This window comes from Caloenas nicobarica, chromosome Z (genome assembly GCF_036013445.1).
Source record: "Caloenas nicobarica isolate bCalNic1 chromosome Z, bCalNic1.hap1, whole genome shotgun sequence".
NCBI lineage: Eukaryota > Metazoa > Chordata > Aves > Columbiformes > Columbidae > Caloenas > Caloenas nicobarica.
The window spans coordinates 23504493-23519713 of NC_088284.1; the positions used below are offsets into that span (position 1 = coordinate 23504493).

The 15221-nt window shown below is 40.1% G+C and overlaps 1 protein-coding gene across 2 annotated transcripts; it reads right to left on the reverse strand.

The window, feature by feature from the left end:
* Nucleotides 1–160: 160 nt before the first annotated feature.
* On the reverse strand, nt 161–13539 carry CZH5orf34 (chromosome Z C5orf34 homolog). 2 transcript variants are annotated; one of them, XM_065657127.1, is made up of 13 exons: nt 13296–13539; nt 12952–13041; nt 8412–9040; nt 7722–7817; nt 6322–6445; nt 5291–5382; nt 5002–5071; nt 4527–4697; nt 3176–3264; nt 2359–2451; nt 1515–1555; nt 654–768; nt 161–532 (listed from the first exon to the last, which is right to left on the reverse strand). In XM_065657127.1, the coding sequence occupies exons 1-13, from the start codon at nt 13488–13490 to the stop codon at nt 511–513; spliced, it is 1827 nt and encodes a 608-aa protein (XP_065513199.1). In that variant the 5' UTR covers nt 13491–13539; the 3' UTR covers nt 161–510. The 2 variants fall into 2 exon arrangements, with proteins under 2 accessions (XP_065513199.1, XP_065513198.1); XM_065657126.1 differs by having other exon boundaries at nt 161–768.
* Between the last annotated feature and the right edge of the window lie 1682 nt (nt 13540–15221).

Genomic DNA, 15221 nt, shown 5'->3' on the forward strand with positions numbered 1-15221 from the left:
GATTAAATGAAGTGCTGGAAGAGAAACCAACGGTAAAAGGCTAGTATTTTGTCACTAAGGATACCGTGGACCACGGGGTGACAGACCACACAGCAGAAAGGGCTGAAGGTGCTATAAATAAATATTTATTTACTACAGAACAGTAGAAAGCGTTTGAGAAACTTTTAATTCAATTATTGGTCTATTTGGTGTAAGGTTCTGAATAAAAGCGCATTTTTACAGCTAAAACTGCTTATCCCTGCCCCAGCCACTTGAGCAAGTTTCTCGCACAATCCTCTATGTGATTAAACGATTCAAACAGCCGTTCATACATTTAAAAGCAGCACTGTCACGTCAGCCCTGATGTACTTACACAGCTGTGCTCCGTTATTTCACCTGTTCGTTTCGTTTTGGCTATCCATAAAATACAACCACAGCGCGACAATGGCAACTGGTGGACCTCGCCGGTCAGAGGCGGCTCCTCTGCCTTAAGCCTCCATTCCATGGCTCCTCTGGCACCTCCGCGTCTCCTCAGGCGTGGCTGGCACAGCTCCTATGAAGATACGTAACGCAGGTCTTCACGTTCTCTGGCGCTTCACTTCCCAGAGGCTGCAAGCAAAGATTCGATATCCTGAATGACTTTGGAAGTTTTTTCCAAAGCCTCTAAGACGCACCCTTCACCGATCTCTTCCAGCTTGCTCCCATTTTCCGTTTTTCTTACAGTAATACCAGATGGATTGGTTTTCACAGCAGATGTCCTTTCCAGAACATTGCTATGATCCAATAAAACTAGTGTTACTTCGTTAAGAAAAAATATCGAACTCTTCCTCCTAATGAGAAAAACGCTTCTCCATATTTGTACTCATCATTCGGCATTGCAAATACATAAAGCTAAAAACCAGAAGAGCACATTACTTAAAATGTCTAACATTTATAGAAAATGTCTTTTCTAAGACTCCAATTTACCCAAAAGTTATTTTAAAAATGAAACTACCTATTCGATGTCACACTGCACAGTTTAACAGCATGCACTTTGCACACTAATAAAATTGCACACTGGCTTAAAGACAATTACAGAGCAGCTTTAAGCACGTGTGGCACAGTACGCTCTTTTGAGCTGGCTGAACACAATGGAACAATACCGAGGTAGCTGATAAAAACAGAAAGGTATTGTACTGCAACAACAAACCCAAAGGTATTGTCCCTCTTTCAAGAACAGATCAGCAGATGAGTGTTAGCAAAACTAATGCAATACCCATTAAAGGGATTCCTTTTTTTTTGTGATTTTTTATTTTAGTTTTGTACTGTGCCACTGTTTTTGTTTGTGGAGCTGTGATGCAGAAGTTGGACAATATAAATGACAAAACAAAAATGATAAATAACAAAAAATGGCTTAAAAAGTTAATTTTAAGACGACAGTAAAAAAATGCGTGAACAGGATAGAAAGCCTTTGATTATTTAAAATGCAGATTCGAATACGCAGATGAACGACAGAATATACACGTGAAAAATCTTTACAACTTTCAAAAAGATACAGTTAAATCTCTGTATTTTTTCAAGCTCAGCTTCAGCAGACCTGTCCAAGAAAACAAATATTATTAAGCAAATTAGTATCATAAAAGGTTCTCAAATATATTTTCTACTTCAGATGTTAATTTTTAAGTTTCCAGCAATACTGAAAATTAGATGAGCAAAATCCAAGTGAAAAAAAATGCTCTATTTTTGTCTTTCATACCACTAGTTAATGGCTGCCATTTGTCAGTCATTTGTGTTTCCAAAAATCAGGGCTCTGCTCTAAGAATAGTCTCTTAGCTCTACGTGTGTATAAATATAGACAGAATTTTCCTTTCATCAGCTACTGAATCTGCTATAATTTGAATAACAAGTGCAATTGATTTCAATTAACACATTTTTAATACCTGAATATGTTTGTATATGATGTCACCAGACCTTTGGTCAGTAGCATGTATTAAAAAGGACAAATATTTTAGCAAGAGATACAAGTGTCATTCAGCAGTTAAAAGTACTATTTTGAACTGCTTGGTGTTCTATTAAAAGGTGCCTTTCTTAGTCTGGTTGCTATTTTCCACCTCGAAAGATACTGTTTCTCTAACATTAATACTCCTCTGGCAAAGTCACCATAATTCTGATGTTTAAGGCAGGCAGGCAGAAGTGCAATGAAACAAGCTTCACCCAGAACTCAACTTACCTAACATTTTAAACACTAAAAGAAAAATATGAAACCGTAGAAAACAAATAGACTTAAAATTTTCATTTTTGACCCTTAGGAAAAGCAGTACATTAAATTCAGTTTATAGGCTTTTTGAGATTTATTTTCAACATTATTTTTAGTCAATTATTTAGCATAAAGATGAATACCAATATTCTTCTGTTATAGAGTTTGCAGTATATTCAGGAATCTCCTTCATTTCATTCAAACTTCTGCACCATTCTATTGCTGTTCTGATATACCTATGTGAACACGAAAATTCACAAAAAGTAGTTATTTATATGAGAAATACACTCTATAAATTCAAGACAAAAAACGTGAAGGCATTAAGCAATATACCTGGATCTGAAAGAAAAAGGCATGATACAAAATCTAGCTTTTTCTCTAGGTTTCCTTGCCATTTTTTGATTCCCACGTTTTGACCGGAATCTCCTTCATATTTAAGTCAATGCAATTATGGAAAATCATAACCAAGCTGTATGATTTGTAATGCATAGTGTACAAATGTTAATTTTTGTTTGTGAATATCTGCATGCTAAAATGCAGTAGACTAAGCTTCTAACAATTCCCACAATGACGGTCTAATTAGAACAAGCAGATTAGAGAAAGCACTGTGCAGGCAGAGGTCAATATCTGTAATGAAGCATAAACTGGATCAAGTGCTATTCAGTTCTATGTACCAGCTTTATAAAGGACAAAGATTTTTTCCTTTTCCACTGATCTAAGTGCCAAGTTGTAGCTCTAATTTTGCCTTTTAAGACATTACTGTAACAATTATAAAAGAATGACTACATGCAGTGGTCCTGAGTCTCACAGGTCCCAAATCTTTGCCAGATGTAAGATGGAGTTTAACTGTTTAGTTCCTCCCCCTCACCCTCTATTTTCAGTAAATACCACTTCTTCATGCAAAAGGATTTGTACAGAATTCTTTTATATTTAACTTTATATTGTTTACATTACTTATACCTTTCATAGATTCCAGGATGACTTATTTGTATTAGCTGCTGTACCCCATCAGGAGTAGTTAACTTACACCAGCCTACGTCTTCATTTACCTTAGAAGAAAAAAAAAAAAAAATTTCTGCTGCAGTTTGAAGAAAGAAAAGTGAGTATAATATGGCAGTTTAAAAATTAAGTATCTATGAACACTCCACTTCAAGCGCTTAAAAATTTGTTTTTTGGTAAGTATAGAGTTTAGTATAGTCTGCTATGACAAATGCAGGCAAAAAAAAAAGCGCATACCTAACGTGGCCCCAACACTCATTCTATGCTATTCAAGAATAAATGATTTCTAAAAGTGTGTAGAAATGTTTCCAAACCTGTAGAATTTTCAGTTCTTCCTCCTTTTATCATGAGTGAGTATAGAGATTTGAGCTAGCTCACATCAGGAAGTTATACCGTATCTTTTGACACATGGACTATGATATTTACATTATTTATAATAAAGATATCTTCAGATACTTTAACATCCTTTTTGTGTCTTGTCACCTTAGGGTAATAAGCAAAGACACAGAAGCCAAAAGTCTCAGCAGCCAACCTGGAATCCCACGCTCACATATTTTTCTCTGTAGTGCCATTTTACAAAAATCAACATAATATTTTACTTCTATATTAAGTAGATTTTAAAATATATATGGAATAACATATGTGCAAGGTTACTTTTCTGAGCGAGTGCCTCAAGGGTCAGCACTGAGGCCAGTGTTGTTCAATATATTCATCAATGACTTGGATGAGGGAATTAAGTGTACTATCAGCAAGTTTGCTGATGACACCGAGCTGGGAGGAGTGGCTGACACGCCAGAGGGCTGTACTGCCATCCAGCAAGACCTGGACAGACTGGAGAGTTGGGCGGGGAAAAGCAGGGGGATTGGACTAGATGATCTTTTGAGGTCCCTTCCAATCCCTAACATTCTGTGATTCTGTGATTTTTTGCTACCCATTTGCTCACTTCTAGAAAATTTGCAACAAAACCAAACGCTTCCTCATCAACGTGAGCGACTTCTTAAAAGGGTAAAGTTTCATCTGCCTCTTTGAGCATCAGTTACATACTAAAATGTTTTTCCCCCTCTTTTCTGGTTAAAATACTGGGAATATATTAATGGTGGTGCTTGCTGATAGTTCCTATTTCCACCTAGACTATTCTACAAGCTCAAGAGTAAGCCATGGCAGTTTGCTGCTGTGAGTTATCAATCTCTCAAAGGCTTCAGTTTGTATTTTATAAGCATCAAAACTTTTGTTTCATTTCCACATTAGTGTCCTAGTAACAGTTTTTTATGAAGGGTTTTAAGAATAGTCATTCCCCTAAGTCATGAGTTACCTGGATCTTACTACAGGAAGAGCTGAACTCCCAGACCATATTCAAGGTCATCCCATCCCAAAAAGCAGCATAGACTTTATGATCCGAGTACACAACAAGTCTTCCTATGCTGGGAATAACATTTTCATACAGCAAAACAGGCAACATTTCTCGTCCATCTTTCTCAGGTACCTAGAACCAAACAAACACATTAAAAACTTGAGGAAAGGTTACTTTCGTCAATACAGCTGTTTGTATCACTCCCAGATTTTGAATTCACTTGTTTTTCCAGACCACAGCACCTTTTTTTAACAATCCAATTGCTTTCTGCTTCACAAATATACCTTTACACTGCATGCATTTAGGTCCCAAATATATACATTCTGATCTTTGAGAATACACTCACCATTCTTCCCTATATATTAGATCCTATTCCCTATAGCCAGTACAATCATTCTCAAAACACCGAAAGATTTATAAATCTCCAGCTACATACCATTTTGCAGCAGCAGAGATAATAGTTATGAGTTAATGATAGTTTAGTCTTGTAGCAATACTGAAGTATTCTGAGGAGAAAAACAAACAAACAAACAAACTATTAAGCATTTCGTACTTACTATGTCTTCTAAACAGTTGTGACCTTTGTTCTGTAAGTTTATAGATGTCCTCAGTGCTAATACAAATTCCTTTAATTTTTATACTTAATGTCATAATAAGTATTATGTGTAACTTTAACTACTGTCCTTTCAAAGTTGGAGGAATTAATGTAATGAAGAGAAAGTTACCTGGTTGCCTGAGTAATAATGGAGGATATAGAGTATGGATTTCCTGGTACATCAGGAGGTAGGCTGTTTACCGAATACATCTTTTCTTCTCTCTGCAGTAAAGACCAGAAAGGAGATGAGTTAATTACAGGTACTGTAGCATGAAAACAGCATTAAGAGCTTGCAAGATATGAAATTTCTGACTCCCAAGAAAGCAACTATAATCACATTTAAATTTGTCCCAGAACACAGGTAAATAGCTTCTTGAAAAGCATAAAAAAAAAACACCAAACAAACTGTTGTATCCTTTAAGCCTACTTCTGTGGGAAGAAACATCCAGAGTTTCCACTCCCTCAGTAGGAACCAAGAAGTTCTCTTAACAGAGACTGTAGTTCATGACTGAGTAACTATGTTTGGCTACAAGTTAAAGGCTAGGTTCAAAGGGTACAAACTTGACCCTTAATTTTGCTTTAAAAATATGAAGCAATGCATAGGCACTTGCAAGGATTTGTACTCTGGGAAACTTACAACAGACAGAGAGGAAAAGAACATTTTTCTAGCACTAAACAGCTGGTCTGTGGCAAAGCCAGAACAGAATCTGCATCTTCTAGGTTCTGTCTCCATACAGTAAAAAAGAATACAGGGTGCTTAGAAAAGATGAACCGAAATCAGCTTGTGTTGCGATTTCAAATTGGGTCCATCTTTTTGAAACATCCTGTACAATTCCAAGTACATAAAGATTCAACTAACATGTTTAAACATCAAACTTCTCTTCTAAATTAGTGAGAAATGGTTATTGTAGAATCTTACTTGGGCTTGTGAAATAAGTGTCACAATGAACAAGATCGTTCTTCTTGTGTCTAAAATTTACAAAAATACATTCTGAAACAAAAGGAATAATTTCATTTTTTGTATGACTGATCGCTTGATTCAATGATTATAGTAATTACCTATGGAGGGACTTGACTGTAGATTGCATAGCCGAATGTCTTAAAACTAAGAAGACTGCTAACTTGAAGGAATTTGGAACGTCTTTTAAAATAGTTTCATACCTTTTTTGTTCTTTTTTGGATGGCATAATGTATGAAATAGTTTCCCAAAAATGCTCCCTCTGACTTGAAAAATGAGTCATCACCAGGATAAATTTCTATGATGTTTGTCCTACCATGGATAAATCTGAGAGAAAGAATAAGATTTTTAACAAGTACTTAAAATGCTGTGTCACTAGACAAGCAAAACACGTTTAGCATACTTGAAGAAAGCACTGAGCAGAAACAAATTTTCAACACAGCTCTCACATGAAAAGCTTCTACTTTTTCACAAAAAGCAGAGCATACCAGTTACCTCTTTTAACACCAAAGATTCACATTACCAGGCTTTCTCTAATTAGACCATCATTCTTTGCATGTGTGCAGGGGGGTGAGAATTAAGTCAAGGAAAGCTTTTTTTATGCTGAGGTAAACATCTCGCAAGAGCTGCTCAATCCACCTACCACAAAATATAGTGATTCTAAACAGGAAAATCCAATTTTGTTAGTGGACCAGCCTTACCTAGTGTACACAGAGAACTGTCAGACTGAACCATTTCTGAACAACCTGAAGGTCTTAATTTCCACTGCAGTTCTGTGTTTTTTGCTAAGATCAGTGGTCTTTTACTTGTGACCATACGGTATCTCAGAACCTAAAACCCATTTAGTGACCCAATTCTGCAACTCTTTGGTTAGGGGCCTGGACTTTGGTAATGGGACTTAAAAGACTAAGTATGGCCACTCACCATACTTCCACAGAAATGAGGTATAGTACTGAATAGCTGCTAAAAAGTTTGTTCAGATGAGATAAAAACTTAGGAATTACACCGAGAAAAAATGAACAACACTGGTGCTTTTATCAAAGACTTTTAGATACTGATAGCAACTGTAGCATTTTCAAAGTTTGTATAACAGAATTTAAAGGGCAATCAAAAAAAACCCACACCATTTTTTTTAAACCATATGGACAAAGTGATTTGCTAGGAAAATCTATACTTTAGCTGTTTGCAACATGCAAATTACGTAGGTCACCAAGACAAATGTTTCTAAAGCATGAAATCTTCAGCATCAAAAGGAGCAATTTGCCAAAAAAACAAGCACTATAATTGTCAGTGAAGTCTGTATGAGCTCCAGCTGTCCAGTAAACCTTTAAGAAATCAGATAATCAGATCACTTCTTTAAAAGCCTTAAACATGATTTCAGATTGTTTATTTCAGACATACCCACTTTCAGACCTGGAAATATACTGTACTAGCAAATCTGAGCTCCAATGAAGAAACAACACAAATGAACACACTCTTAGATGAAGATTCTGTACAATTTCTCAAAGAGTGAGAAAGGGATAGAGTAAGACATTTCATCTTAAAGCTTAATTCCCATACAAATGAAGTCTTCCAAAGATGAAATGCATGATCTCCTACATACCTATAAAAAACACCCTGGCACCATACAATTTGAATTAGCTGAGAGCATGAATATTGTTCAGTATCTTGATTCTGAAAGAAGTCACAGAACGTCCACCTGTACAAAATAAAATGAAAGCTTCAGTAAGTCCGAATGTCAATTTTTTTGTTGTTTTTGTTGTCTGCCAGTAACCACCTCTGTGCCAAAAACAAATGCATGTACAACTATTCAAAGGAAAAGAGGCCACATATTTTCAGAGTCCTTCGATGCCTTAGTTATCCACACTAGTTACCAAATTAGTTTTTTCAAACCTGCAAAGGTTTGGTTTTTATTATTACTTTTAGTAGTGCTGACAGAGCATGTATGCCACTGGCCGGCCTCAGAAATATAGTATCAAAAATGAAAAAACTCAAACCAACTCAAAACCTGTGTTCTTTTTTCAGTATTGTCTTTTTCATTTACATATTTACAAAGCATGACAGAAAATAAAATTAATTTTTCTCTGGACTAGTTATTATATATTCATTAAAACAGGATACAGAATGCTGGCTTCACAAATTTCAAGTTTCAAGAAGATCCTAAAAAAAAAGAATACGGTAGTATTTTTAAAATTTTTTATAGCTAGAATTGTTATTTTACTAGAGATTGAATTCCACACTGCAGAACTGTAAAACATATGTTAGCAACAATGAAGTAAACAGCTTAAATTACCTGTGTAAATGTGGGGCTCTGCAGTTGAGTGGCAAAGCTGTAGGTAAATGAGAAACTGTTTCATGTGTTTTGGGGTCAATTAAAACATCACCTTCCATAGATGTATGGCTGTTTTTCTCATGTGTCTTCATTACATTCTCAACAGTTTGTAAGTTATAGCACATTAGTGCCAACGACAATGGATATTTCCATTCATCTGGATAGAAAGAAACAGACCAACGCTGTGTAATCCACGTGTACTCAGAAGAACAATTTGTGTAGAACAAAGGGACTCCATCTCCATCTTTGTGGTCCTTTGGTTTGGTTGGTTCTCTGTATTTGTCTTCAGGACAATCCTGTTCATTCTTCTTATTCTCTATTCTTGTTTGTTTCAATGACATCTCTGCAACAGAATTTTTACTCGATTTTCCATACTGATCTCTGGTTTGATAGTTGCTGTTCTTTTGAGAGGAGGACTGGCTGACTTTGCATAAGAACTCCACTGTAAACTCTTGCTGCAATTTTGACAGGTAAAGGTGAGCATAACCATCTACTGACGAGATCTTCACACTGCCATTCTCTACACATCTTGTCGGATCAACCGAAGTAGGGTCAGGCCATCTAATTTCTAAGATATCACTGAAAATAATCTAATACAAGAAAAAGAATTAGAATGTGCAGCAAGATAAAAATGACCACCTTCCCAGAAATTACAGTGGAGGATTTACACTTGGCTGTGGTTTAACCCCAGCCAGCAATCAAAACCATGATAGCTTCTCGCTCACTCGCCTCCATCCCCAAGTAGGGGAGAGAATTGAAAGGGTAGGGAGAAAACTTGTGGACTGACACAAAACCAGTTTAATAACAAAATAATAGTAATATACTACAACTACTACTATCCATAAAATTAAAAAAAAGAGTGATCCTCAATGCGATTCTTCACAAACTCCATCTGTCCCAAGCAGCTGATCCCAGGGAAAGAGCGAAAAAGGCCAAAAAGGCAGAAAGGCCCAAAGGCCAACTGCAGAACGGCAGAATGGCAGAACACCGGACTAAAGGAACTCCCGAACAGAACTCAACAGGAATAGAGCTGAACCTGAACAGCTTGCACCAGCCGGAAAACCTGACTCTCCTTTGAATACAAAGCATGATGCTAATGGCACGGAATGCTCTCATTGATCAGCCTGGCTGTCAGTCAATATCTGTCCCATCTATGCCCCGCTTCCTTGCTGCCTCACACCTGGGGGCAGAGAGCCCAGAAAGACCTTGTTCTCCCAGACAGCAGCTAAGATACCAGTAAATTCTTATGTTCTCTTCATTCCAACTCAAAAACACTGGAAAGTTACTTGAAGAAAAACATTAATTCTATCCCTGGGTGCTATCTCATTTTTCTCAAACTAGATCTAAACAACCACGCTAGCTATGAGAAAGAAGAGTTTCAAAATGCACGACGAAAATTAACTCAATTTCAGTTAAACCACCACAATTTAAATTAATTCAATCCTTCTGCAAGGTGATGCATGGCAAGAAACTTTATTTTGTATTTGTTTGCATACTTGAACTCAAAAGGATGCAAAATATCTAACCTTCATGTCTGCTTCCTCCTGTTCTAACAGAGTTCCATCTAGGAATAATGTTTTCATTTAATATCCATTCATAAACTAGCAAGGTACATGGCCAGCTGAGCAGGCACAACCGTCCACAGACAGCAGATAGTTTCTGTTTCCAACCGCTTCTTAAGAGACACTGAAGAGAAAGCCTAAATTATCTTGACTATATCTGTTATCAATAGACTTCATGGAAAGCCTACATTAAACATTTTGTACGTTAAAACCCCCATGTGCTCTGAAATCTTCTTTTTATTTATAAGATTAAAATAAGCCTGTAAAAATGCCATGAAAAATGCACTTAAGTGTTCTTACAACAGAAATTTGTTGAAAATGTTTTGCAGCTAGATGGGTAAAATTACTTAATCCTGTTGCACCGAAGATTAAATTATACAGCTATTGCTACGATGTGAATAAAACGTATTTCTAAAGAAGAATTTAAAATGTCATAAAGATTTTAGAGCTTTAAAATACAACATTTGGAAAGTCTCAAAAGAATAGCCTCATCTTACTGCAGTGATATTCAAGTACGGATTGCTGCTTCAATTGGCACTTTGTTCAAAACAAACACATTTTCACAGCATATGCCCTTGTGCTACCCCCTCTACAAAAAAGAAGCAGATCATTCTCAAAGTACTTCAAATAAGCACTGCATGTACCTCAAACCCCAGGTTAAAGCTTTGCCCAAAGAGAAGATATAGTTTAGAAAACGCGCTCATCTTCTGAAACGAGAAAAATGCTGTCAAACTAGAGAATGCCTTCCTAGCCATCTGCAGAAGTTCTGCCCTAAAATAAGGTATTTTTGTTTGTACTGTCCTTATACCTGATCACCACACAGCAAATATCCTTAGTTTGCTTTTGATTGAAGACTCCAGGCAAAGCGCTGGATCCCAAATAAACACAAAATGCAAACCCTCTCAAACAAGGTGTGAAAAAAACTTAACGCATGAGTATTCACACTCCTCATCATTTATCTCAACTTAAGCAGTTTTGTCTCATTTGACTGACCTTTAATCAGGTATGTTTCAGGTCTTATCATACTTTGGCCCAGCACTGGAAGAGCCTGGAGTCCAATAAAAAATGAAACATGGCAGCACTAGTGTATTAGTAAAGTGGGAAAGTCTGCTCGAGCTATTTGGGCCACTAAAGAGGAAAATTTACCAGAAAGGATTGCAAAATGACCCTAAACAAAAAAAATCAAGTGATCAGACAATAAAGCTGTAGATAAAAATTCGGTGGAGATAAACATAACGTCATATAAATGGGGAAAAGCAAACCTAACTTTACACATAAAATTATGGTCTCTGAGCTGATTACCACCACCCAGGAATAAGCTCTCAGTGTTACGACTGACAGTTCTATGAAAACATACCAGTGTTCAGAACAGTTTAAGCAGTGTATCAAATGTTTGCAAATTCTAGGAAAGAAACAAGAACAGAAGATATAACCATACCGCCGAAAATATTAATGGTTGATGTTGGTTTTGAATACTATTTGCAGTTCTGACAGGCCACAACACTGACAAGATCCCCCTCATCAAGCTGTCTAGACATGCGGATGCTTAGTGTGGCCCAAGCAGAGGCTAACCAAACTGTGGTACTAGGCTGTTTTGAATCCAAGCATAAGCAAAGTAGTACAGTATTAACTGTAGAAGTGGTTTTGTACCCAGTGGCCTAGTAAAAGTATCATCACTGTGAGTAACAGGCCACAGGCCTCACCCTAACCGTGCCTTACAGAACCGAGCAAGGCCCAGGCCGGCCCGTCAGGCTCATCACCAGCTTGCTTCCAGAACATGCGGAGTGAACTGGAGCTTGATAACCGTTATCTCATTATAACGGACTGCTGAAGTGCGGGAAATAGCAAAGCCCTTGAAAACCTGGGCACTGGTTGAAAATTGAGGCCACAGAATAATAAACTGATAGCAAATTACTGAAGAAGTACTATGTGAAGAGCTACAAAAAGACTGCTTTTGCTTTAAGAAAAGCAGCAGCGGATAAAAGAGCGTGGGGGGTGGGCGGTCAGGGGATTAAGGCCTACAAAAAAGACAAGCAACAGGAAAAGGCATTTGCTCTGTCCTGGGAAAGTTATCCCCTAACATCCTGAAGCAGGTAGTCACAGTGGAAACTGGAACTGTCTAGAAACCCAGCCGTGTTCCCGAAGAACAAGAGCCTGTCACCCGCTAGTGCTGCCGACAGAGCATCAATCAGCTCCGTGCCGCTGCGCCTTGCAGGAGGTGTACAGCATGACTCTTAAGGCCTGACCGCTGTTAAGTATGTCATGACACTGACTGACAGCGTTTTCAGCTACTAAACGTTAGCATGAAGTGTGTTCCTAACGACGTGCCAGTTTTAAAACTTAAAGCTTGTGTGATTTACCAGTTGTCTTGAGACTGCCAGCACTGCCGCGTGCGTGCAGTGGGAACACCAGAGGGAAGCCGCTGAGCAGCAAAGCTCCTAGAACAGCAAATGGGGTCTCTGGATGGACCCTCAGTGCGACCTGGGGCAGCCATTCCCACAGAGTGTCACTGCCCAGTCCTCTCACAGGCCCCTGTGGCGGACTCACACTGGTACTTCAATGGGGCAGATGGGATTCTGAACCTGACAGCCCCTCGGAAAACAGTCGTATTTCACCGAGTCTTCCTTGAAAGGTTTCAAGTGCAGAAAAGTGATACATAAAATAGCTCGTTGTATCATATTACAGAATTCTAGGTTTTAGTCTTACTATGAGTAAACTAACTCCTTAGCGTTTGGCCACAAAGGACATACATAAATAGAGCACTAAATAACAGTTAAAACTGTAATTTAAAATGGCAGTACTCTAATCAAGTTAACAAATGCATTAGCCAAATTGCACTCTGTAGATCTTCACGGCCTATACTCACACACAGGCATGTAAAGTTATGTCAGAATACTAGGGAAGTTTATTTAATAAAGCATTACATGTGTAACTCTCACCTTTTTTCTTTCTGGAGGTATAACACGTGAGGGTAAGTATGGGCGAGAAGAAAACTTGTTCCGGAAATCCAGAGCTCGCAGAAGCTGTTCCTATAGAAACACGAGGAAGAACAAAACGAATCAACACGACCCTGAGCTTTTCTACGCAATGGTAAAATTTTATTCTGATTTCATCATCTTCTTTTCTGGAGCAGGGGCTGAGAAACGCGCCCCCCCCCCCCCCCCCCCGCCCCGTTGCACAGAGGAACAACGATCGTGTTGTCGCGGTGGAGCAGAGGGAGCGGGGCTCCCGCCACCCGCCAGCGCAGGCCCTCCCCGCAGCGCCTGACAGCCCGACCACCCACCCTGTAGGCACTGACGGCGAAGGCGACCCGCTGGCGGGTGGTCTCGGCCGGTCGGAGGGGGTGGGCGGCGGCGGGGAGCGCCGCTTTGTACAGGTACTCGCAGCCGCAAGGAGACAGCAGCAAGCGGGACCCGCCGGCGTAGTGCACCTCCACCGAGTCGTCCCCGTACAGCACCATCAGGCTTTCCGCTGCCATCTCCCCGCAGGGCGCGGGCGGCTCCCACCAGCCCTGGCACCGAGGCGGCCCCGGCGCCGGCGCGGCCGCCGGCTCCGCAGGGCGGGAAGCCCGGGCCGGGGCGGCCCGCAGGGCTCCCTCCCTCCCGGCGCCAGCCCCTTCCATTGGTGAGTGCGGCTTCTCCTCCTGCCAGCAGGGAGCGGCGCGGTAACGTGGCCTGATTTATACACGCACTTGTAAAACAAGCTGTTAAAAAGTATAAAAAGGATATAAAGCTACTGGAGAGTGTCCAGAAGAGGGCCATGAAGTTGGTGAAGGGTTTGGAGGGGAAGCCGTATGAGGAGCGGCTAAAGTCACTGGGTTTGTTCAGCCTGGAGGAGGCTGAGGGGAGAGCTCATGGGGCTGCAGCTTCCTCACAAGGGGAGCAGGAGGGGCAGGCGCTGGTCTCTTCTCTCTGGTGACCAGTGACAGAACCCGAGGGAATGGCAGGAAGATGTGCCAGGGGAGGTTTGGGTTGGACATAAGGAAAAGGTTCTTCCCCCAGAGGGTGGTGGACACTGGAACAGGCTCCCCAGGGAGGTGTCACGGCCCCAAGCCTGACAGCGTTCAAGAAGAGACTGGACAACACCCTCAGACACACGGTGTGAACTGTGGGGTTGTCGTGTGCAGGGACAGGAGTTGGACTCGATGATCCTTGTGGGTGCCTTCCAACTCAGGACATTCTGTGATTCTATTGACGTGTGGAAACAACTTTACAACCTATGAAGTCATAAAGCTTTACAACTTGCAAGGTTATAAAGCAGGTTCGATGTCAGGCGCGTGAAGGATCGATCCTTTAATCTTGCGCGCCCCTTCTAACAATAGGAGGTGTGTTTAAATACAGCAAGGTGTTACATATTCATGATAACCCCCAGAACGCCTATACACATTCATAAGCTTTGCCCGAGAAGGCGGTTCTTATTAAAATGAGTTCCAGGACCTTGGCCCCTCCCTGTTGCACCTGCACGGTGCTACCTGGTGATCGTGAACTTTTTCTCTTTGGCTTAGTATGCTGAATTGGCTGGGACCCCAACTGCTGAGTCAGTTAAAGTATCCTCCCTTTGCTGAAAATCTTCGTTATCTCCTCAAGGATACAGCTGGATGCTGTAAATCTTATCTTTGCATTTAATGAGGCTCTGTTTCTTAACATGATACACAAAGCTCTAGGTCCCTTGCTATGTGGTTAACCCTTTAAGTGTTAGTTCCCTCTAACACTATGATTCTATATGGAAATACACACCATGTCTTTTTACTTTTAACTTTTTCTGTTATTGTTGTTTTTATCTGCTGGAAACAAAGATGCCTTTTTTGCTGCTCCAGGAATGAAAATTAGCAGTACAATGGCCTAGATAATAGAAAGAACACCCCATTTACCTGTAACTGTACTTCTTTAAGATACACCTCGTTCGGCAGGTGCCCTGACACACAGCATGGCAGCCCCAAGAAGTGCCAAACATCAGCACTGCTCTCCAGCTGCCCCGTGCAGCGTGACAGCAGCTGTGCAAGAGGGTGCTTGTCCTTGGCCTCCCACATCTGCACCTCGGGAAAGTGGGGAGGAGGCTTAGGGGTCAGAACTGCTGACCTACCACGTATCCCGAAGAGATTATAGGTAAATAATTCTCTTGTGACTGCTGCTTTACATTAATGCATTCATAAAGCAGGGAAATCTAACAGCTGCATACTGAGAACTGGGTCACAGAAGCTGTGGAAGAC